At 39.5% G+C, this 25,282-nt stretch overlaps 1 protein-coding gene, 1 long non-coding RNA gene and 1 other non-coding gene across 7 annotated transcripts in view; 2 read left to right on the top strand and 1 right to left on the bottom strand.

The window, feature by feature from the left end:
• The window catches only part of LOC131669803 (homeobox protein prospero-like), an 83,756-nt gene extending 58,487 nt beyond the window's left edge, over positions 1–25,269 (top strand). For 3 of the 5 annotated variants that reach the window (XM_058944939.1, XM_058944942.1, XM_058944943.1), the window contains 11 exons: positions 4,774–5,306; positions 5,853–6,088; positions 6,752–6,936; positions 15,971–16,211; positions 19,180–19,498; positions 19,825–20,091; positions 20,705–20,832; positions 21,301–21,420; positions 21,794–21,811; positions 22,556–22,706; positions 24,922–25,269. In XM_058944939.1, the coding sequence (XP_058800922.1) occupies positions 4,774–5,306; positions 5,853–6,088; positions 6,752–6,936; positions 15,971–16,211; positions 19,180–19,498; positions 19,825–20,091; positions 20,705–20,832; positions 21,301–21,420; positions 21,794–21,811; positions 22,556–22,706; positions 24,922–25,015 (2,292 nt within the window). In that variant the 3' untranslated portion in view covers positions 25,016–25,269. The remainder of the gene's footprint in view (positions 1–4,773; positions 5,307–5,852; positions 6,089–6,751; positions 6,937–15,970; positions 16,212–19,179; positions 19,499–19,824; positions 20,092–20,704; positions 20,833–21,300; positions 21,421–21,793; positions 21,812–22,555; positions 22,707–24,921) is intronic. The other 2 variants (XM_058944940.1, XM_058944941.1) reach the window with 2 other exon arrangements.
• Positions 6,139–6,802, bottom strand: LOC131669805 (uncharacterized). The gene is made up of 3 exons (XR_009302396.1): positions 6,670–6,802; positions 6,397–6,547; positions 6,139–6,272 (listed from the first exon to the last, which is right to left on the bottom strand). It is a non-coding gene; the product is annotated as an uncharacterized LOC131669805 (long non-coding RNA).
• On the top strand, positions 8,149–8,310 carry LOC131669848 (U1 spliceosomal RNA). Its single transcript, XR_009302402.1, has one exon. It is a non-coding gene; the product is annotated as a U1 spliceosomal RNA (small nuclear RNA).
• Positions 25,270–25,282: the final 13 nt, after the last annotated feature.

Raw genomic sequence — 25,282 nt, 5'->3', positions numbered from 1 at the left:
CTACTCAGTTTTCATTTGATCAGGCTCGTTATGATCCGAACGAACGAGAGGAAAAAATCAATTTCCGACGCAACTACATTACGCACCCGCGTGTCCTGCGTGAATGTGCACACCATGTGCATCTTGCAAATATAATCCAACAATGAATTCGTTGAGTAACCTTAGACAAAGATATAAACGTATATTTTGTATAAGGTTTCGATAAGATACTCTACCCAGAGCGCACACTTGCACTCCAGGAACCTTAATTGAATAGCTTCTAATCAGCCGTAATGTATATTTTCTCAAGTACAATAATATTGGTTCCACGTGCGATGCTGAGATTGATTGCCACTTTATTTTAGCCGATGTGGTTTTCAGATCGTGTACAATATATTTTATTGCGCAAAAAGGGGGAAGGGGTGTGACGTAACACTTTCGATCGCTCACGTTTGCCGATTTATTATCTTCGAGCATTTTGTTGTGATACCTGTTATAAGAGCTTCGATAAAAATCGATCTCTATTGTCATAGTCGTCCCTTGTAACGGACTCAAAAAGGAACTTTCACGATCTTGCAAAAATTACTAAACTTTCGACCGTAATCTTCGAAATTTCGTGTGAAAGATGTTAGTCAACTGGCTGAATTGCCACACATTAGCCGAAACACATCGCACAGCCCGCGCGGCATAAAAAATTATCAAGCAATAAAAAAGTAAACATGGAATGACACTAAACGTTAAAAATCGCGTAGCCTTACGAAGTACACGAAAGCGAGGTAATTAAAAAAGTGATATGAAATCACACACACCAATTAACGTGAAGGTAAAAGAACTGTCCGAAAGCAAAAAAAAAATGGAGAATCTTGGAAATTCTCAAAGCTATACAAGAGACGACGGCGGCGGCATCGTCGCATTCTTCAAAAGTCATCCCATCAGCGACTGATACAATCATCGTAAATCGCTCCATCTAAAAATTCATGCGCTCGTCTTGCGCGCATCAGCGGCGGCAGAAGCAGTCTCCTACTATCACCTCCATCATCGTTTCGTGCTCACACCGCCGTGGCGAGAGAGAAAGATGAAACCCCTAAGCATATAAAAAAAGGGAAAAAGCGAAAGGGAGGGGAAAAAACACGATGCTATGGTATCTCTTTGCTCTATTTAAGTTCTGCGAGGATACGTTATACGCCATGTCGTCGTGCGCTTTTTTCCTCTCGAATTAGGGATCGTCGTGCACAAATCAACGATCGCTGAGAACTTTTTCCTACGTAGATTACTGTCATTCGTACATAATGAGTGACGTAGTAAGAAATGATTTGTTTCGAATAGTTCTTTTCTGTCGGTAGAAATTCACATGATTTAAAGAATCTTTGAGAAATATTTCAGCTATGCATCGCAAAGATATTCGAAACGATGTCTTCGAAATAGCTCCTTTCGAGCTACAGGAAACAAATATTTCATGTTGTAACCATACAACCATTAGTCAAAAGAAGAAGAGGAAGATTCTCTGCTCATCAGCAACTTAAACATTCAATTTTCGATCGATCCTTAATTTTTTTTCCTTTCGCCCATTGATGCACACTTCATTAGCCAAACAAATCTCTCCATTTTTCATTATACCATGTATATCCGTTTGACGCATGGTCGAAAAAGAAAGAAGAAAAGAAGGCGCTCCTCAATCTTGTGCTTGCTCCGTTAGTAGAATATCACGATTTCAGATCGCTTCTATCTTATATACGACGAATGCAGGTCACACGGCTGCCGCTGCTGCGATCGGAGCGCGAGATTATACCAGCAGCCGCCGTGGTTGACGCATCGATGGACAATGGCAGACGGTTCGTCGCAGTAATTGATGCTTGTTTGCCAGGAAATTATTTTTCATTCGGAGAAACACTTCTGGTGGGTGTTTTTTTAAATGGAAGAACAAATTTTTGGGTCTCGTTTTTTGTCGCCAATATCTCATCGATGTGTTTTTCATGATAATCAGGCTTAAAAATATAAACACGCGTGTGAGAGCAGTTCATCGATACATTTGCGGTTCGCATAGCGCGAAAGTGATTAAAAAAATATATTCTCCAAGTAGATACCCTTTTATCAATTGTATGTAACTGAGTGTCCGAAAAATTGTAATAAACAGTTGCTCAGTCATTACATAACAGGTGTATTTATCATCGATCGAATTCGATGAACGAAAGCCCGAGGAAGATTAAAATCTCCTTTGGCTGAATTTGAGTTATACGACAAAATTATATTTTCGGAATCTTTCTGCGAAGCGAAATATCCGTGGAAGAAGTAATCGCGACGATATGGCTTTTTAATGACCAGTTGAAACACTGATTCATAGATCTAATGACAGGCTTTATGAATAATATACTTTACGAATAATATACTTTCGACAGTTTTGAGCCAAAGATGAGTCACCACCAGAAGAAAAAAATAAGGCTGACACTAATGAATACTTGCAGTTAAAATTTCTCAAAGATCGATCATGCGCTTATGCGTTTACGGGAGATCGATGACTAATGGTATCGACACGCGAACGGACGTTCATAGAAATTAGCAAAAAAACTTAAATCTGGTACTACCTTTCTTGTATGACGGAATATTGCCTACAGCCGTGTATTTAACATATTCTTTGTATCAGAGAAAGAGCAATGTAATGAAACAACCTTTCTGATCATTGATAATTTAATTAATCAACTTGATTTTGTATTTCTTTCATCGACAAATGAAAAAACAGATTTATCATTTAATGGTAATCTGTTCACAAATGTTTCGTGGCGTCAAATGAAAAAATTTGTCAGCAAAACAATATCATCTATAACATCAATATGTCTACAAAATGAAATCCCATAGATATACGTAATAATCGTCGTTGAGTTATTTATCGTGGGTACAACACATTGAAAACGTTTGATTTTTATACCACATACCCTTAAGTGACAAGAGATAACGAAAAGTATATTCCAGGCGCACGAGTGAGTTTAATCACGCGTTAATCGGCATAAGTGTGGTCTGCCGTATTCGTCGTTGATGCATTCCGACAATGCTTGTTGAGCCTTCGGAGCAGCACACATGTATCTCAAGAACAGCAAAATCAAAAGAAAAGTTACTACCCCTCTCCTATACAGGCCGGCCATTAGGCTCTATGCGCGTGCCCGGCAACTGACACTCAACTGACGTCGCTCTACCGGAGCTTTATATTCTCTCTCTGTGAGCACTAAAGGATTTATTATTAAAACCCTTACTCGAGGCCTTGCTACGTTGCTGCGTTCTTCTTGTTCTTATTCTTGTTCTTATGCGAGCACTGCACAAACTACTGCACGCGAATTTTGAAGTGAAAGCAAATGTTTATTTGCCTTCTATGGGAAATTTGATGAAGTCCCCTCTTCGTTCGCTGATTAAAAATCTTGAAGCATTTCGAAGTGAAACCAGAAATCGAGGATTTTTACGAGTATAAACTGCAATCATTCATGAAATCTTATGACAAGATTTGAAAAATCATTCTAAATTTACATAACTTTTCTTGATCGTTATCTAAACCTGCCGCGGTAAATAAAACACGAATCAGTACGTTATATCAAATGTAAGGTGTGACATGGGAGAACTTTCATATATATTTTGATAAATTTAAGACTTTTAGCTGGGAGCACTTGTAACTTACGCAAATGGTACTTTCGATATCGTTAAAAATCATGTACCGATTACTTAATATTCCACTTAGACTTCAACCTGAAACGCTATTTCCCTGCGTAATATATAACGCAAAAATTTTAGTAGAAGAGAACATCGAAAAGAATAATTTTCTTACTTCAGACTGGCAGCTCGTACTATCCCTAATAAATAAATAACGCTAGAACCAACAACACTAAAAGCCCAAGCGTAAAAGCAGTCATCGTAAACATGTTACAACTGTCTGCTACTTATACATTTTATATATGTAGCCAAGCGAGCAATAACCCCTTTTCTAAACTCTCTCTCTCCCTCCTTGACCATAGGCGATCTGCATAAATCACATCGACATTTTCACCCAAAAGTCCATCGTAAAGTACTGTGTTTCGAGTCAACCTATCGAGATTGTTGCACTGACTAATTGATAGATATTCGATAGCGACACGCAAAAGTGTCAGCGGAGAGAGAAAGAGAGCAAAAGCGAAGGGGAGTTAAAGTATGTAATGACAAGCAGCACTAGTGCAACATGTGAAATTCCAACGTGAAACCAGGCGTGAACGTGCGCAAGTGTCATGGCTGCCAAAATGAAATTTATTATGAAAGTCCTTTTGCGCCTTACAATACGATAACGAGATTATTAGAACCACATGAGAAAAGAGAATTCACATACACACACACACACACAATTTTCTTATCTTATATATTATATATGTATAAAGTTAACGCTGTACTGCATAACGACATCTGAGGTAGACCCGGATGGGAAATAATGACTTATCTATAACATTTTTTGCATTCTAGTTGCACCATTATTAAACGCCATTATTAGAAATGAAATGTATGATTTCGTCATTATTAATGATTGTCGATGACTGTTTGCTATCGATTTTTCATATCTCCCTATGGCTACTTATAAACAATCTGAGTCGGATTTTTTCAACTTTAAAGTTTTTTATTCTTTCTTACATTCATGCTGTGCAACGTTTGCTCACGTTATTACGTTATTGATTTTTCTTTAATAGTGTTGCAATCATGTCGAATGATTTATAAACCCTTTATACAAATTTCCATTAAATGAAAAGTATTTTTATTTCCATTAATAATCGATCTTGTCTCTGATTACAGATGGAGAACCGCGGCTACGAGGATGAGCCGAACAAGTCCTCACGTCACTCCCGCCACATTCACCAACAGCATCAGCAGCAATTATTGCATCCTCAACACTTGCAATTGCATCAACAACAGCAACAACGGCCTTTGTCGTTCATCGGGAGCAACATGCACAATCACTACCCGAACCTCCAAGACTTGCATTATACGCCGACGGCACCGACTGCATCCGTTCATCAACCACAACACCAACAACAACAACAAAAACGAGAACAGCAGCAGCAGCAACGCCATCCACACAATCACTTTGTACCGATCAAATTTGACCCTTATCGTGGCATGGAACACGTCTACGAGGATATCGTGTCTCCTTACACCCTCGATCCTGGCGGCGGAGGCGGTTTCCACAGGAATCTCACGCTACCGCTCAGGAGAACAAGTCAAAGCTGTGAATCCCTTGAAGGTCAGAGCTCGTCGGTGCGCGTGACCAGTAGGGAGAGGACGAGAGGCTCGGTAATCGATCGACTTACCAGAGAGGAAAGGAATTGGTAAGTGTATGAAGATTAAAAAAGAATGGGTTAACAATATTTCGGAATTCATTGATTTTTGGTGACTTAAAATCACAAATTTTTATTTATTTAATATTTAATAATGAAAGTGCTCGTTATTTAATTTATTTAATTACGATTTACATATTATTTGTTCTTGAAAAATTCGTATTTGTAAAATAAGTGTCAGAGATTAATAATTTCTTAATAAAATATAGATTAGTACAAAATATAATAAAGCTTCGCTGAATCTTTTTTTCGGAAATTTATTCATCAAATCTTACGCTGTGGCGAACGTGTATCCCAAACTCAATCAACTATATATCTTCATAGTTAAGAAAAAACGAAAAACAAAAAAATATCATCTCAGTCAATTAAAGAAGTGTCAGCTCGTTGCTCGTTCAGATCAGCCTAAACTCAAGTTTGCACTTGAGAAATACATCTAAACGCGAGTAGCTTGATTTACATGTGCCCTCGACAAGCTGTACAGAAAGAAAACTATGTCAAACACATCCAACACTATAGATTTGATTTTATAATTGACAGTGTCGACGACGACGCGGAGGAAGAGGAGGAGGGTGGCGGTGGTAGCGCATCGAGCTTAGGAAGTGGCAGCAATGCAACTGATCGCCGACGACGTCGCAAGAAGGACTGTAGGCATTGTAACAAACAGCAGAGGGTTTACGAGGAACGCGAGGCCGAGTTGCGGGCCATTTTCGCCGGCCAACCCGGGGTCGTCTACGCCATCGGATGTACAGCCACTGATTGTAACACCAGTCTTGGTCAGTATTATAGTGTACTATCCATCTTTAGTGTACTTTGTTGTGCGTTACGTTGACAATGTCGTCGAGCTGACCGGCGCGATACTTGTGCAATGGTGTTGATTAGAATACGTGTCAAGGAGGCGGCGGTTTTCGGCGAATTGGTCAATGCTGTGACTATTGACGATAGTATTTTTGGTGAATCCTGTAAGATATCATTAATTTTAATCAAGTAAAATTCGCAAGCCCAAATGAGCGTATTTTTAAAAGTTCAATATTAACGCATATCGGCATATTAACGACTTTTCAAGTTTTAGAAAAGTTCACACCTATAAATTGTGCCCTTGATGGTCGTTCTTCTCATGGACATTAATAACGTACGCGCGTTTCGTATACGTGTAAATTTGTAACTGACACCGCGCTATAATAGCCAATATGCAGTCAGTAAAAGACATCCTTTGCACGCACTCTTATAGCGATCTGCAATCAAAATAATCTTATCATCCCATCGTCCGAAAACAAGCTTGTTAAACAATCGTCGTTTTTTGCAATTAACGCGAAGCATACGACTTAACCCGGCGTCATCGTTATATGTGGCTTACAGTATTCACGCATCGTTAACCATCGTCATTTCAGAGATCTCTTTCTTGCCATTAACAGTGAAACGTAAAATATTTCCAACAGTGAGTGGCAATGGTTTGGCGCCGCCAGACGACAAGGCGCTGATCGGACCGCCGGTTAAGGCAAATGGAGCTACGCGAGCTGCTGGTATGAAGGTCAATTCCATCTATGCACAGGATCATTGGCAACATAAGGATCCTCGAATCTTCCTCGGCGCTGATCCTAAAGAACAGGATTCACCCTTCCAGGTGAGACTCTTCAGTTTAATTTCCAAATTGTCCATAAACGCGGCCGTGTAGACTGTCGCGTGCGGGGATGTCGTTGATGGTACATTAAACGCGTATCGCGGGCGTCGCACGAAACGGCTTTATTTTACAACGTCGGCTGAAGAAAACGTGTAATAAAAAGTGAACCCGCGATAAGAGCTGTAATTATTTCGCTATAAGTCTCTTGCTTTTCCTTCTTATATTCCGAGCGTGATATACAACTTTCTTCATTGATCTTTACAGGGAGAAAAGCTTCCTCTTTAATTATTTTTAAGGGCGCACACATCCACACGGTTCACATCCTTTCAGGCTTTTATCGCTCGCTTTTTGCGCGCTGATTTCATTAACGAGGGATGCTAACTGCGCGTTGATTTAGAGGACGCATAAACGCCTTGTATACTTGGAAATAGAGCGCTTTTGTTATTTATATCCGCGTTGCTATGTATCGTTTGCGTATTTTCACACATACCTGTATTTGTTTGTATTCCATGTATCGAGTTTTACGGTGAATTTAATAGATTTTACGTTTTACGGTCGTTTAAATTGACGTTATTTTCAACAGTTTGTAAATTTTATTGAGCCGTTATGTAGATAATGAGTGTACGATTGTACGCTTATTACGCTCATTACTATTTTCATTTTCAAGTTTAAACTTTAAATTGTCATTAACATTTTGATTTCAAAATGAAACCAAAATATATTTAATCTTTAAACATGATACATAGACGTATAGCTCCATAAACTTTCTTAATAAAATATTCAACACAAGTTAACATTAAAGAACAATTTTTTTTTTATATAAAACAATTAAAGAATACTATACCGACGTAAATTCAAAAACTTTTACCGGTATATTGAACGAGCTTATCATTCAATTTCTATAAAATTCAAGCAAGAATGATACATTACTCGAGGTAAAAAGTGCACAATGCCAATGCAAGCACTTGATCAAACTATACACTTACATACTACGAGTAAACTTGAACGACTAAACTAAAACCAATAATGTACACACTGAAGTTCAAGTAGTCTTATACCACCTTGTTATACATAATCGATATTTCGCGCGCATCGCATCTGCGTCGTTGATACCCAAATCGACCGCTAGATGGCAGACGCACACGTTGTTCGCAAACTCGCAAGAGAAGTCGATGAGTTGCGGGATGATATATAAGTGGGGAAGCAGCCGAAAGCATACTTACCTGGCGCAGAGGTTACCGTGATCACCAAGGCGGTTCCTCCAGGGCGAGGCTCTTCCATTGCACTACGGTTGAGCTGACCCTTGCGAATATCCCTAATGTGGATATCTCGGGCGTATAATTTTTGTTAGCCGGGACTGCGTTCGCGCTATCCCGAATAAATTAATCCAAAGATAAAGTATTGTTTCTAGTGAAACTTCGTGTAAAAGGGTTGAAAAAGTACACAGGCAAAAGAAAATTCAATTTGATATTCTGTAAGAATTTCGAAAATTTTGTTTATCTAACATGTTTTTATTTTAATAATATTATTTTTTTTCATTTGTCAAAATCAATTATATAACATATATCTACAGAAAAATTTACAAACAATTTATATAGTAAAATTTTCAAATATTTATTTATTCCTGCAGAAATAATTTATGTAGAATAGCTTGGATCAATTATTTTTCAATCGAATTTTCTGTAGAAAATTTACATGTTCAATGGCGTCTCCTTTTCTAATAAAATAACATTCAATTAAATAAACAAAATTGAAAAATTCGTGTAGATTCGGCATCTACGGAACGAAGGTGTCTTTCAATAACAGTACGATTGCCTGAATTTGTCAATAGATATTCGTATTTTTCCTTACATTTTAATCGCCTTAAGATTTTCATCGAGACTATGAATCGTTCAACTGGCATTCATAGAAAAAAAGAATTCATCGCGACAGTGATAGCAAATAAAAAAATGCCATCATATCCGTCTCCTCGATATCCTCCCCAAGCCCAATCATGAAACGTCCATTGCAGCAATAAACGTCATTTCGAATGTCAGTAATCAGAAAAAGAGTGCGCGCGGCTCTGCTTCATTTTCTCGTCATCGCAAAAATTCGATCGCACAAAAGCCGCATCGTTCTCTCGCCGTTGCTCTCATCAATTCTCCACATTGCAAAACCTTTCTGGTGCGCTCTCTTGCATGGATGATGCATGCATATATCTGCTGCTCTCCTCTTCACAATTTTCGTCGTGATTTACGGTGCGCCGAAAAAACGTGCATAAGCGTCGTCGTCCTCCCAGCTCAGAGCAGCGGCGACTCGTGCAATTGATTATTCATAATGCCCGGAATATGTATTTCAAGCGAGTCTCGCTTCTCTCTTCAATGAAGTCTTTATGTACAGGCTCTTCCTGACCCCCACCCTCTCTCTCGCTATCTCTCTCTTTCTCTCTGTTCTTCTTGATTAGCTTGAATTACGAGAGAGCAGAGAGTCAGAGATCGCGTTTATTTTTGCGCATTATCACGGCTTTATGAATAATACATGAGTTAGCTGCCGCTTGTGCCTCTTTCTCTCCTCCCTCGTGAATGCTGTACAGCACCGAGCAAAAGTCCACAAAGAGAGCGTTGCCTAGATTTAAATTACGAATATATTTTCATTCGACTTGTAAAACTCGATGTTCGACGCTACCTACACCCGTGTTCACTTACACTTCCAACCGCGGAGATTATTACGTTACACCAGTTATGTAGACATTGGTATTTTCGGGGTGAAGGGGACGGGATCTTATTGAAATTTTAATAAGAATAGAACAGAACTAGTGAGAAATAGAATAGGATTTTTTAGTGAATGATTATATAAGATTGCTTAAATATTCGAGTCAGGATTATTTTTTTCTTATACGATAGTTTTTCGCTATGTTTAAACGCATCACAAGGCGATCTAGTAATAATACAAAAAAAGTCTCATTTTTTCGCTTTCCTAGTTGTTACTTGATTGTTTATCTGATAAGATCTAACCGATTCACGTAACGATTGGTGCACTACTTTTTCAAATGAGCCAGTTTGCAATGGTATAAATCACTTCGACATGACAGAATATAATGTAATTCCTAATTATGAAAATATTTCACACAGCTAACCTCAAAAGATACGCCATTGCGCAAAAGATATATAAAAAGCGATACTTTTACATATTAACGCGCCAGGTGTTTGTACGCGTTTCGCTTTCGTTAAAATACCTGCGACGGTGACGCGGCGCACCCTGTACAGCGAAAAATCCTGTCCTCGATTTTCTCTTTAAATCTAAATCTTTGGTGAATAAAATTTTTGAATAAAATAAAATAAAATAAAATACAATAATAAAGTAAATAAAATAAAATCTTTGGTATTTTAAATTTTAATCTTTGGTGTCGGAGACTCTCGATTTCATACACGAGGTACATATTTATTTCTCAACTCGCACTTATACATTCGAAAACGACGACGGTGGCGATGACGGCAGACAATTGATTTTAATTGCCGTTGAATTTTCGTATCTCTAATAAAAAAAAATGTTCCATACATAGACGCGAGTTATCGGCATCAGATTGTTAAATCGGAGCGTTAACTATCCCATTATAATAAGAGTCGCGAGCTCGCGCGCCTGCTAGAGCTCTTTTTAAATTCAAACCGCTCGCTTGCGCAAAAAGACATGTGCATTTGATAAAATCACGCATTTTTCGCCACGACGATTTTTTTTTATTATCAATGCTGGCTCGGCGACGTGGGAAAATCGATTGTCGAGAGATATCATATTAATACGCACGCGAAGTGTATGGTATTGTTTTACCGTGGTTATGACGACCCCTTAGGTAAACGATGAAAAAAAAAAAAAGAAGAAGAAAAAGGAAGAAGGAATGTCGGACGTACGTACGCGTGATTTACGTGATGTATGCCTGGTTTCATCGTGAGGGTTGCGCGATTTGTCCCCGCACGTGTATCTCTCTATGCCAACACACATACAACGCGAAAGAAAAGACTCTTAAGGTTTTGAAATGGGAACGAGCACAGGCACGACGACGACACGCTTGCTGCTGCTGCTGTTGTTCGCAATGCTTGCATCCCGTTATTTCATGGCTTTTTTGAGTTTCCGATGGATATCGGCCGCTAGAGCTGAGCTCTCCTCGGGCTACTGTGAAACGTGTCTAAAGAGACATTGTTGACTCGAATGTTTCGTTGTTATCCCGGGACTCGGTTCCGTTGCCATGGTTGGCTCTTCTATGTAGACACTCTCGCAGTTCACGATCTTTTACAAAGATTTTCGTAAATCTTTGGAACATTTTCACGCGAAAAGACAAAACCTTAAATAAATCTGCTGTCTTTTATCTTTTCCTTTTGACTGATGAAGCTTTCAGACGTAATAAAAGCCACTCAACTTCGACTGCGAATATAATTCATCATTAACATGTCCGCCGTGATTGCTTAACTAATCAGAAACCTTTAAATAGCTATATCGATTCTAATCGCCTACCGAACTATTTTATTTTATACCGCGTGTACCGTTTTTATCCTCCTCACGCATGTACGCGGTAACAGCAACGAAAAGTCACATCGAGTAAACGTCATCGCTCGAAAAAAAACTTGCTCGCACGCGGGAGGGGCGGGGGGCACACACGAGTTTCTAAATTTCAACGCAGCCTGTCGTTGCTTGATCGTTTTATTGCGCGCGGAAGACACATCAAAGTGGTCTGATCGAGTGGCTTGCTCGTTTGAAATTTCAGTGCCAAGGCAGGCAGCAGCTGTCGGCATTGCATCTCCTCTCTCTCTTAGGACGCCCATACACCACGAAGGTAATTGATTTGGAGCGTCTTCACGCAGGGGAAGAGGAAGTGTGTACTTTTATTTACTTTCGGATCCGGTTACTCGAGGGCGAGGTTCGCTTCACGGACTTTGGTTTTTTGACTAATTTTCAAATTGATTCGGGTCAAAATAAAGAGAACTAATTTATACGATGTTTTAAGCTTATACATAGGACTGGTCAGATATTAAATTTTAAGCAAGAAATCAAAAAATTATTTAATATTAAAAATAAAATGCAGTTTTTTTAATAGTCATTTTGATTTTATGATATAAGATTATTATTTTTATAAAACGATCTGAATTAATTAACTGATAATCAAGACAATTAAGACCATCGATGAATAAAACATACGATAATTAAATACAAAATTTTAACGAACACGAATTAACAAAACAATCACAAAGAAACTAATCAACATCGCAACGCATGCCAAATTAAAAAATTCGAAAAACCAACAAGGATGCACCCAAAGAAAAAAAGATCACGTTACAACATTCAGGCACTCGAATATATATGGACCATCCAGAAAAAGAAAAAAAAAGAATTCGACAATTTCTCTCCCAACGACAAACGAGGCTCCGCAGTCAGTTGCAGTTAATTATCGCGCGCAAACGCAACACGTATAAACGAGGCGGAGCCCAAAAAAACCGAGAGAGAGAGACAGAGAGTTTAGCGCCGCCCTCGTGTGTGTGTTTTTTTTAACTCCTCACCAACGACCAATTCTTTCTCTGTCTCCCTCTGTCGCTCTATTATTTATGATTTTCGCACGTACAACACGGGGTCTTTATAATAACTAATGGCAAACGGCAGCGGATAATTACAAAACGTCACCTCTACTCCCATCGCGAAAAGGAAGCTCCGCGCCGCACGTAAAGCAAAAAAAAAAAAGCACACTTATACGCAAGCAAGAGAATCCCCTTTAATTGCCTTCCGCGCACCGGGCCACGCGGAAAACAAGGAGGGCGTGTCCCTTTCTCTCTCACTTTTTTTTTGTCGCTTTATGTACATGCACATGTATCGAAGGAAGTTCGGTTCTTGGGCATGCTTGAGCGATGCTTTATGCGTGTGTATATAGCATGGAATTTGGCTTGCGATTGTAGAGTCGATGCAGTGCACACGATTGATGGCGGAGGATGGCTGATTGCACGTGCTGAGAGGCTTTTATATCCGTTAATGCTACGGGGATCGGAATAACCCTGCAAATCATCGAATATCAGCGATCAATATCACAGTTCATGAAATTAAGAAAAAGTCATGTCCATGGTGTTTTTTTAAATCGGAAAAAAAATGTTATGAAAACATTTGTCTAAAAATAAAATATACCGGCGATGCAGATCGCGGATAAAATTGCGAAAAAGAAAAAAAAACGTTAACATGATAGGCATCACGACTTTTTTCGTTTAATTCCTACACGTAAAAGCATCTCTAACAAAGTACATGTACAGAGACGCATGATACATACGTTGAGAACAAACCTTGTAGCCTACTAAATTGCTGTCACCGGCTAGACAATCATATACCCGACCGACGCAAACGGTATAGCATAGCAGTGCAATTACAATTTCACTAGGAGGAAGCTCATTTCTCATGCAAACGAGCAATTGAAAAATCTGAGATGCCGCGAAGCGCCGTAACTTTTCACCTCCAATCATGTTTATTCATCTGCCTCGTCAAAGAGAGAAGAAGAATAAGGAAAAGATCTATCGAACCTGTAAACACCTGCGTAATTGCACGCTAACCACCACCACCACCACCACCACTGTCGTAGGAGTTACGGAAGCAAAGAAAAAAAGCCCGACAGCGAAGCGGAGCCGAGAAATTCCATGACTACGCCGCGACTCAACCGTTGCGCAAAAGGCAAACAAAGGATTTCCGTGCGAACTTTTCCGAACCTTTGTACTGCTGTTAAAAAGATCTACGCACGCACAAATCAATGACGTTCTTTTTTCGCTGCCTAACTCTGTCATGGTTGCGCCCACGGACACACACACGCGCGTGTCGTCAGCTTTTCCCAGCTGCGAGTTTTAAAAGTCGTGAACTTCGTGAGTATTGCAGTTGTATTGCTCAAGGGAAAAATCGTGCAGGTTCCAAAGTTTTCTCGTTACCTCGTGCGCGATACACGCACACACACACACACACACAGAGGAGAGAATATTTCTAATTTAAGTTGTTGGCAAATGATGGATTATCACAAGTATGTTTGAGTAATGGCATTTGTACATGTCATTAAAATAATGACAGGAACGATTGAATATAATAACGTACCGAGTTGATAGAAAAAACAATGTCAAAACCGAAATCTCAACGCGTAATCGCCGTCGAAGCCATCAGATAATTCGGCACTATTGTTGTACGCTTCTTTCAATAAAAATTTTCCCGGTGCATTCAATTACGCGGCTGCCGTGCAAAACAATAAGCAATAAATCGCACGCGAGCGCTGATTACAAGTGCAGCTCGCAGATGAAGCCCCATTAACATGCTTCGAGCGCCATCCTCTTTTCGAGGGCGTGGGTACAGTACCCGCCGCCGGTTGGTTTTGAAAGAAAAATCACAGTGTTATCGTTGCGCGCGTGATCGATAATGCGAAGAAAGAAAGAGAAAAAAAAACGCAAGCGCTCGCGATCGTTGTCAATCTATCCATTCGTATACCTGCGCGCAGGTTGTGTGACGACGACGTTGAGATTGCCTCTCTCACCTATATATAATAGTCACGCGCGCGACTTTGATTTAATTGCGAGTTTCTTTTACGAGCCACCGTGCACCTAGCAGCGATTGGAAAAGTCGAATTTCATTCTTTTGTCCTTTCAAGGACACCGCATTCTTTATTCTGTCGCTCGTGGTATGTCAACTTTCTAGATTCGTTCTTGTCGATAGTCCTGATTTTTTTTTTTTTTTTTTTTTTTATAACACTCTACAAGTCAGTCGTCTAAGCGATACTTCTCGGCGTAATATTGAGCCGCGGCGCGGGCATCGAAAAGGAAAATCTAATTGGCTTCACACTCCGACGCTACTGAGGCGGGCGTCGCACTGTCAATGCCCTCAGTTATATTTTCAGCGCGCAGTTGTAATTGCTACTTTAGCCGCGCGCTCCAAGTAAGTGGGTCAAGCACGTCGCCTGCAAGTGTATTAATATTAATTAAGCTCGCTTGCACAGCTCTGGGAAAATTGAAATAGACGTCTGATCGGGGCATTAACGAATTGGAAGCTGGTGGGCCGACAAGTGTACTGCTGATTTTCAATTGGTAGGTGAATGCTTCACCGTTTCCAGAGTCCCGTGCTGATGCCGATGAAAGTCGTATTCGCATTGTCGTCGTCGTCGTCGTCGTCGTCGTCGTGTGGCCCGACGGCCGAGCAATTAATTTACACGGGAAAACAAATCACCACACGAATTCTAGAGTCGGCCTCTAGACAATTATCGGTGAGTGGCTGAGGGTCGCTGCAGCACGTATATAAACAAAGCGTCTATTTCGGTACATCCGCCAGAGCAAACAAAAGCCGGCGCGCGCTCGACGTGCCCGGTCGCGACTCGTCTATTCATAGCCCACCTTTGTTTTTACAATTTTCACATCTAATTTTATTCGCTGATGATTATGGAAGGAAAGGAAAGGCTCTCTTTTATTTTATCGTAACGCCGTAGTGGTACAGCTTTAGGAAATGACTTCTTACGAGAATGCTTTGCTCCACTTACTGCCGAGGTAGATATTTATTCAAGTATTTATGTCTTCTGTAGAGTGAACGCCGTTTCTTGGAAGTTATTTACACTATGAGAGATCGCGATGGGTCTATGTATACTTTACACTTTAGTGAAGAATGGGCTATTTTTCGAGCTGCAGTAAGTCTTACTGTTTTACTACCACAGCCGATGTTAGACAATTAAATTTGTCTTTTCCAGTTTTCCGACAACAGAAAATTACTATCTCCCGAGCGATCTTCCAATTCGCTCATTCAAACTACAAAGAAATTTTACACTTCCGTTGCAACTCTTAATTGGCGATATTTTCAATCGATGACATAATAAGCATTCACGCGAAAGTTGTTTGCCAAGAATAAGAGAATAATTCAAGCAGAAGTTCAATTAGCAATCGCAGGCGATACGCTTAAAATCATCGCGAATAAAAAAGCCACTCGACCGAATATCGGAAAAATTCAACAACTTCTTATCCGAAGATCGATGTTTCTGCACAGTGAATGACGAATCGAACGAAAAATCTTGTGCTTTCAGAGAGGATATTCAGCGGTGTCGGCGACATCGCCGAGTTCGGAAAACCGGGCGAATCTACGTCGCAGCGTGCGCGACGATCCAGCACCACATCCAGCTCGACTACGCAAACATCGTCACGGCTGGACATTGTACTTTGGCCGACCGCTCAGCGGTAAAAGTTGCACCAAGTCACTTGTCCTCCTGCTCATCGTTGTGCTTGCGTTACTCGGCATCGGTGGCATTGCACTCTACATTGTCTTCGGTGAGTTGTACTTGACAAATAATAATAATAATAATAACAAACAGATCGGAGTACGCCAACTCTTCGTTAATCTCAAAATTTCAATTAATTTATCAGTACAAAGGAGGCGTGCAGAAAGGCAGCACCTTTCTTCTCAGAGAGATATTTTGACGCTGACTTGCAGCGCAAACGAGATTCGCGACGTAATCCTATTACGAAAAAGTCAAGATGCGACCGGATTACACCTCGCGAGAAAAGCGGGATATGATATCGCGTCGCATACGTAATTTTATTTATTCGCGCGCGCCTCCTCAACGTCGCAATCTTAGCCAATTTCTCGCGTTCGTATCGGCGAGGATTAGCGAATTTCTTTTATAATTAAAAGCGCGAAGATGATCCGAATAAAATTTTGATACGCATAATACTTGGAAAACGAGAAACTCGAGTATAAAAATGAAAATGTCAGCTGTTAAGGTAGGATATTACGTAGCACGCGCGCAAGCGGTATATAATTCGTTTCTCCTCTTCTCTCTCTCGCACCGATTACTTTACGACGCGTGCAAAAGGAGGCATCTCGCGCTCGAACAGGTGAAGATTTCATCTCTCCGCGGCGCAATGTGCAGCATTGAGATCTTTTTACGCCGGCTCGGAACTTTAGAACGGGCTGCTTGCAAACGACGTCGTTTTTGTTCTAATGGTGTATTTCTCTTCTTTTACGAAATCAACCGTTGTAAAATTATTTTCTTTCATTTTTTCGCATTAATAAGATCATGAAAATCACACTAGGTTTCCCATTAATTTCGATTATTTTTTTAAATTTTCAAATATTTACGATGTCCATAAAACTTTTACAGAAGGTTATACTTCGCATACAAGACATGTATTTATTTTTCACTTTGAACACCAATTGAAAAATTTAAAGACTTTTCAAAGATTTTTTAATTTTAATAAAATTTTAATTATGAAGAGTTAGACTTATGATTCTGCAGACAATGTAACGAAATTTCGCTAAAAGATTTGGAATTCTATATTTCCACGTTTCGTTTTTCGTTTCCGTTATTAAAATTGTTTAATAATTCACATAGCAAGGCAACTTGAAGCTCGTTATTCATTCTGAAAATAAAGACACACGATCTGCTGCGTGCGGCAAAGCTGCTCGATCAACTCAAAAAGAGGAAGAAAAAAAGGAGAAAGCGAAGTCAGAAAGAAAAGAGAGACACGTGCTCGGCGTCATCGGCGCAAGAGTAGAGTCTCGCTCTCGGGATTACGGAGCGAATAATGTTCCCATGCCCCTGAATGTCGGAATTTACAAGTCAAGTGCACACACGCTTGCGTTTACTGCTGCTCTCTCGCGGCCGCATACATGCATACATGTATGTGTATATATATCTTTTTTATACCCGGCAGCTGCTACTGCATATAACAGACACTCATACACACGCGCACACATAAACCAAGCTTCACCATATTTAGGAGTTTTAATAAATGACGAATATATTTTGAAATCTCTATATAATGATTTTACGCAACGAGATCGTTTACATTGGTAATGACGCTTATATTCATGTACGGGCTGGGAAGGTTTTTGGTTATAGCTGACTTTTGAATGTAGTTTTTATGAGGGGCGTTTGAATTGTAAAGCAGCGATTTGCTGCTAACTGCGCCACGGAATTAGGCATTTATACGAGGTGAAAGGGCGCATTTGCAATCATTCAAATTATTGTCGTTGAGAAAGTTTCAGTAAATCACGGTCCAAGACTTTTATTCGAAAGAGTAAACAGCAAAAAATATTTAATCAAACGATGCCTACAAGAAAAAATCGACCGAATCGAAAAGCTTGAAATCCAACAAATATATACGCGAGGTGGTTACCAGGCTTTGGCTCGCAATAAAATCCACAATCATGCAAGAATCCTCTCCACCTCACACTGCGAAATTATTTACCTTCTTTCCGCCGGCAACGATATAAAAACAGCAGACCCGGGGCCGATCTCATCGGGGCGTGAAGTCAGAAGACAAAAAAAAAAATCTGGCTTTCACGATCGATGTGGCGGCGTTCGGCAAACAAAACCTAACGGAGGATGTGCTCATTTTCACGCCCTTACGTTCTCTTCTCTCTGCCTCACACTTGCCGCAACGCGAAACGGAACGGACGCTTTAATTGAATCGCGTCGACGGTGGCGCGCGGACAAAGCAAAAAAAGCCGACTTTTTTTGTATGTATGTGAGCTGGTGTTTGTTTGGAATGTTTTCGTTGAAGGGGTATTTCTTTTTTGATGAGAATCCATTGGTGAGCTTCCTTTTTCTTCTGTTAGCCCTGTTGTTTTATCAATTAACTCGTCAGATTAAACACAACATATGCACGATCGCGAAGAGAAGTTTGGATGAACAACGATCATATCTGAGATAAACGTAGGCTTGACGCCAATTGTGTTGAAATTGCGTTTTGAAAATTATCTTCACAATTTTGTCCGTCCTCATACTTGTATGAATCAAATTTTTGAACGATCGATCAAATAATATGCAACACCCAAGCCGATATGTAAACTACAACTCAGACGCAATCAAGCTGACAAGATATTCCATCATATATTCCGTGCCCATTTCAATTAGAGTCAACCAATTTTTCCCTCAAAACAATAACAACAACAAAACGACTCGCAATAGGATTCATTTCAATTTGCATGCGTACACGGTGGCAGAGAGATAGGCGATAAGAAAAAAAATTTCAATTAATTTTACTGTAAATTGCAGCGTGGAGTGACAGGAGTTAACGATACCCCGATTTATCGGCGAACCGGTTACTGTTATGCTCTTTCACTCTCACACTCCCGATATCGCCTTAATTTTTTCACGCCCGAGAAACGCGAACCTACGGCATTATGAGAGATGACGCGTGTCTTGGGATTTTGAAGTCGATCGCATAAGCTTCACAAAATCAAACGTGTTCATTTTTCTGACGGGATAAAAAGAACTATTTAATCTTCCAGAACCCGAAAAACTGCACGTGATCCAGCAATATCTGCGTTCGTCCGCGAGAAATTCCACGCTTGGCAAGAACAACAGTAATTTGGCAGCACCGGGCGACAGTTTGCAAGATCTCGAGGAGCCGGTCTTCTCGACAAGTCTGCCGCCGTCGTCATTTCTGGATGCTCTACTCAACGCGACAGTTTCATCCATCAACAGTAATAACGTTCCTGGTGGTGATAGCAATGACCTCGACGAGCCTGTTTTCATCAGTGCTTGGCCAAGGCCATCTACTACTAGTACTACGATTAGTACGTCGATTACCACGATTAATATTTCCAAGTGAGTAATTCGAGATTCAAACGTTCATACATTTTTTACATACTAAAATTATTTAAGATATTTTTTGTAAGAATGCAACAAATTTAGGAAAAATTGTTGCACTGTCAAGTAAATTTTGCACTATTTTACATTCGTAAACATTGATATTCATTATTTAAGAAATATTGTAAATTAAAATTGTTTATTCTTAAATATGTATAACTATTTATTTGAAACAAGATTCTGTTAGGTTTTTCAATGTTTAAAAAAATTACGTTCTTTTTTTATAAATTTTTTGTGGTTTTGTACTCGGAAAGTGAAAAAAAAAATGTGTTCTTTTTTTTCAGTTCGTCCGTGTTGTCAGCGACGACAAGAACGACAACGACGGCAATGTCAACGACAACGCCGCGAAGTGCAACATCGAAATTTTTGGAGGCAACAAGGCGGAGGCCGTGCAACGAGTGTCGAGGCGAGGAAGTCTGCGTGGCGAGGAACGCGGACGAGACGCCTTTCTGCAGGGCGCCACTCAATCCGCACGACTCGCATGGTTGCGGCGGGCTCTGCGACCACAATAACCAGAAGTGCCATAAACTTGATGCTCCCGGCGCATTCAGGTATAATAAGTTTGATAAAAAAAGTTTGTTTCTTTTTTCGGCAACTTAACACCCCTCATTCGAAATGTGCAACACGTAGGCACGCAAGCGCGCATGTATAAACTTTGGTTTAGTGTTCTATTGAGGAGCGACAAAAGCGCAAAGGCGTAATCTGTCATTTGTATGCCTCGCAAAAAGGAGCTCCACCAACCCGATGAATAATGGAGTTTATCAAAATGCTAATTTCTGGCGAAGAAGAGCGTGATGAAAAAAGCCGAACGTCGGCAATCGATTGTCATTCGCGTAACATAAGGGACAATGAACCTGATACATATGTGTAATTAGTTTTTTGGTTGCGCGCGCGCGGTAATTTTTATTGCTGAAATTTTCATGAGGGGTTCGTTAATTGCGTTTTGTGTGTTTTCGTTTGACGAACTAGCGTTGATTAAAAAAAAATATATATCGTTCGTTAAGCAACAAGTGTTCCTCTTCTTTTTTCTTACGGGCAATGAATATAAATGCACTTCATCGAATTTACAAGTCGGATACTATCTATACAGATATCGTGTGAAGATTGCGCGTAAAGATTGTGATAATAACTAACATTTCAATTTGAAATTTAAAAATAATAAAGATGTACGGAAATGGAGCACCACTGCCTTGACGGCGAGTGGACGTGCCACAACATATTCTGCATCCCACTGGTGAAGCGTTGCGACGGGCAAATGAATTGTTACGACCACTCGGATGAGTATAATTGCGGTAAGTTGAGATCCTTTTCGCAGCATATCTCTACGTACTCATCTTTCTCTTATGCGAGCTTCATTATTTGCAATAATAATAAACCAAAAAATACTTGGCTTAATTGAATTTTTTGATTAATCACGTTGCATTACGAAAGACAAGTTGCGTTTCTCTTATATACAACATCGACGGAATATAGTGAAACATTAACGAATGACAGTTCTAGATTGTACATACACTTGACACTAACCCTAATCGTCTTCGCGCGTGTACGTATACGGTTATTTATTGTCTCTGCTTTACCCTGTGTTCACTTAAATTTTTTACAAAGTCGACTTGAATGATGGTGGCTCCGCTTTTCTGCCCCTATGTAATTAGATATTGTAAAAGCAAATGATTCTCGTGTTTTTAACTTGTTACCGCGACTCGCTTTTATCCGTCATTTTCACGTAATAAATTGCTCGGTGATTTTCTTCTTATTCCCAGAATGTAATTTAGAAACGCATTTCCACTGCGGGAACGAAACCTCGTGCCTTCCTCTGTCGAAAAAGTGCGATGGTCACGTGGACTGCTTCGATGCTACCGATGAAGAGAATTGCACGACAAGTAAGTTATTGCATAGTTTTTTCTTTCCTTTTATTGTGATAAGTTGATTGGCGTCTAAAACGAAGATTGAGTATTCACATTTTTGAAATGTTATGTAGCAAAATTACACGCAAAGTGTTTACAGTTTCATATGTGTGAGACAAGAGAAAATTTTTTGTTCAAATTTTGCTACAGAGTGTTTTAAAAATGTCCAACAAATTAGTCGAAAACTTTATAGAAAGAAAAAAACTGTTCGTACTCACTCAAAAAGATAATATTGAATTATAATTTTTGGAGTATAACTTTATCTTCATTTATGACCTGTATTTAAAAAAAAATAAAATCGCCAATTATTGCGTTTTTATTATCGTCATTTTCTTTTCTTTCTTTATAGGTCATGATCTCGGTAGGCGTGAGTACCCTTAAGAAAAAACACGAACGTTTTTTTTGCTCTTCTTATTTTTTTCTTTACTGCTGGACAATATATTGTTTTGTTTTTTCTTTCCGAGTTTTTATTTTTTTATTTTTGCAAACCTTGTTTTTTGCGCACATATGTATCCAACTAAAAATTAATATTCATTAAGCTTATGCACACTTATGAGAGTGTAAACACACCATTTGTAATCATAACTATGCAATTTATTTTCCCCCGCATTTGTAATGAGAAAGTCGCTTTCATATTGATTCACGAGTTATATCGTATATATAAATGATACGAAGGGACACAAGCACACTGCACATGCGTTTTTGATGTGTTCAAATATTTAATTTTAATGGCTCTTTTTGTTATTGAGCTATGTCTGAAAAAACGTTGTGACACGAAAGAAATTTTACCATTATTGAAAGCACCAAACACACGCTAATCTTACGTTACAAATGTGGATTAACCATTTTTTTTTCTCGGTCACTGTAATGTATATTATTGGAGTATTTTTTAGCTTGGCATTGGTGGCTTATTAATCCATCGAAAGATATCGGCAATCGACAGTAATGTCCTTTTTTTTATTTTATCGAACCGCTTAGATATCTGTCGAATCGTCAAAGCTGCACAACAATTGTTAACCCACCTTTCCATTCTGAAACTAACCCCTTTACGTCATAACATATCCATTTCAAAGAGCAAAACTTAGGAAGCAATCCTATTTCTTTTGTGCAGTATGCCCATCAAAGGACGAATTTACGTGCCGGAGTAAGCAGCAGTGCATAAAGCGTTCGCGCTTCTGCGACGGCTACCGTGACTGCAAGGATGGTTCGGACGAGCCCCACGGCTGTCAGGGTCGTTGTAACAAACACGAGTTCGCTTGCCAGTGAGTATTAATTGCCACATAGGTATACCGAATGAATTATTACGAGCGAGCGCGAAGAGCTCTAATGAGGCTCCGTATAGCTTTTTGTTTTTTTGGCTTCTGTATTATGACGAGGTAGGAGACATTAATCATTTCCCGTGCGTATTACCAACCTCGCGCGGTGCTGTTTGTTCTGGTATAGATAAATATATTGCACGTTTGTTATGTTGCGAGCTTGATGAGGCTGAGAACGAGGTTCGTACACCGTTCTTTTTCCCTTCGTTCGGAAAAATAAAAGTAAAAATATGCCTGCACTGAGCAGACTCGTTTTCTAGCCGACGACACGTGTGCAACAATAACTCGTTGAGAGCTACTTCTCGACGTTTAAATGTCTTGGTTATACAACAGTTATCATATCCACTTATTCATCCCCGCGCGTCGACAACGCGATGAGTTGAATAAATAACCAAACGAAATATATTTAATTAGAGCTAGAGAAAATCCCTCTTCTCTCTCTCTCTCTCTCTCTCTCGCCCTCATGGTGTGCAGGCGAGAGTTAAATTGCGTAATTTACGAACTGTCGCCCGCGGTGTCGGCGCGCCCGTAAATTCTCCATACGCGATGCCAACGCAACGACGAAGGCGCGTATTTATACGTATTATTTACAAGTGTAATTATGCAAATGAGGCGCGAGCGCGCCATGGATGTAACGCGAAAGACATCCCTTCCTTTTCCACCTTCAATAGTTTCTTTTCAGGCGTTCGCTTAATTGTTATGGCCGTTGAAAGCTTCAAGCTTTTTGTGCCTGAGTGTGATCTATTAATTTGGCATTGTGCTGCTTCTTACGCGGGTATTTCAATGAGTTTGCTGTATATGGGTGACAAGCTGAGCTTGTTCTTTCTTTTTTACACATTGTTGAGCGCCTGATGCGCGTGAATCGGAAGATTCAAAAGAACGAGTTTATTTATTTATTTTTTTTTTATGCAAATGCTTGCTTGAAACTCTACAGCTGAAGACGAGTAAAGTTGCAAATATTTTTGGCTTAGATTTTTCTCGGGAATTTTTTACAGTATGTATGAAAAGCATAATACATATGCGACATTCGTTAGCCATTTCCATCCAGAATTCACATCACATACGTTGCATAATTGTCCTCGGCCAAGTATAATCACGATAACGCGCGGTCAATTTGAATTTAATACTTTGATGCCACCCTTGGATAAAAAACAAACACAGCTCGCCCGACGACAGGAAAGATCGCAAGCTTCGAAACTATATAGATCATCTACCTCGGTATAAATAGATATTAGAGCTTCTTTTCAATTCATTATTCAGTGAAAACTGACAACCACGCAAGAGCCTATAGTAGTATACTTCCGATCGTTGCTCTAGTATTAATTCGCGTGGCACAACCGGTGATCTTGGCATTTGCATAATTGGCCTCTGGATTTTCTTATCTCACACACGCGCGCGCTCGCGCATACTACCGCCTTATCGAAATATCTTTCGTATGCTGCTATTAAGCTAGAGAAAAATAGATGTATACGTATACGCGCTCGACTTTATTTATTGCTCTGCTCTGGCGTAACACGTTACCCAAACACCCACGCGCGCGATCTATCGAGAGGCGCATTACTTAATGAAGGTGTCAGCGTGCAACTGTGGGCTTTTTGCTGCCTGTACTTTTCTTTGCAATTGCGTGTTACCAATTTCGTACAGTATGAAGTATGAGTATATGTTTAATGATTGACAATTATTTTATTGGTACTGCTAGTCTTATATAGAAGCTGTTTTTTTTTTCGCGAAAATATTCCTACGGTAATATCGTCGCATATCATTAAAATTTTCTCAAATTTTTATACGAATCACTATATATATATATATATATATATATATATATATATATATATATATATATATAATTGAATCAGATTGGCTTATCTATCATATTACTGATGTAACAGACTTATGATCAGTAAATAGCGCCATAAATTCAATTGATTTTTTTTCTCTAAAGGTTTTTTGTATAGTGATCGTAAAATTCAGAATATTATTAGTACACGATATTTTATAGCTAATAAATCTGATGTAAGATTTGAACACTTAATAAAAAAAGTTTAATTAATTATTGCGAGAACGATTCCACGTTGCGGATACAACATTGTCACAATATCATGATGTTCTATAAGCAATTTGTTAAGCAGTTGTGATAAAGTAAAAAATTCATTCGTTTCAGCAACGGCAGGTGTATCAACAAATTGGACAAGTGCAATGGAATCGACGACTGCGGCGATGGCAGCGACGAACAGCACTGCCGCGAAAGACTGTAAATTATAAAACTAAAGAAGTGAATTGTGTTGTTTCCTGTGATGCAAGGCATCGGCGTTTTATGCGAACGCTAATTAATATTATTCTTTTCTATTGAACTTGTTACAATTGTGTATTATATTGTCAATGAGCGAAAAACTTTGTACTATACAGAATGCGAGGGCCGTAAAGTCGTGAAAAAACGCGGCGTTTTTGCAGTATTTTTTTGTGGAGTGAGCGTGGTCAAGAATGAAAATCACGATTAATAAATGCGTTTATGTAATATCTCA

This window comes from Phymastichus coffea, unplaced genomic scaffold (genome assembly GCF_024137745.1).
Source record: "Phymastichus coffea isolate CEN01 unplaced genomic scaffold, Cenicafe_Pcof_1.1 PCOF00097, whole genome shotgun sequence".
NCBI lineage: Eukaryota > Metazoa > Arthropoda > Insecta > Hymenoptera > Eulophidae > Phymastichus > Phymastichus coffea.
The sequence above is the reverse complement of the archived record's forward strand: the minus strand, read 5'-3'. Positions and strand labels throughout refer to the sequence as shown.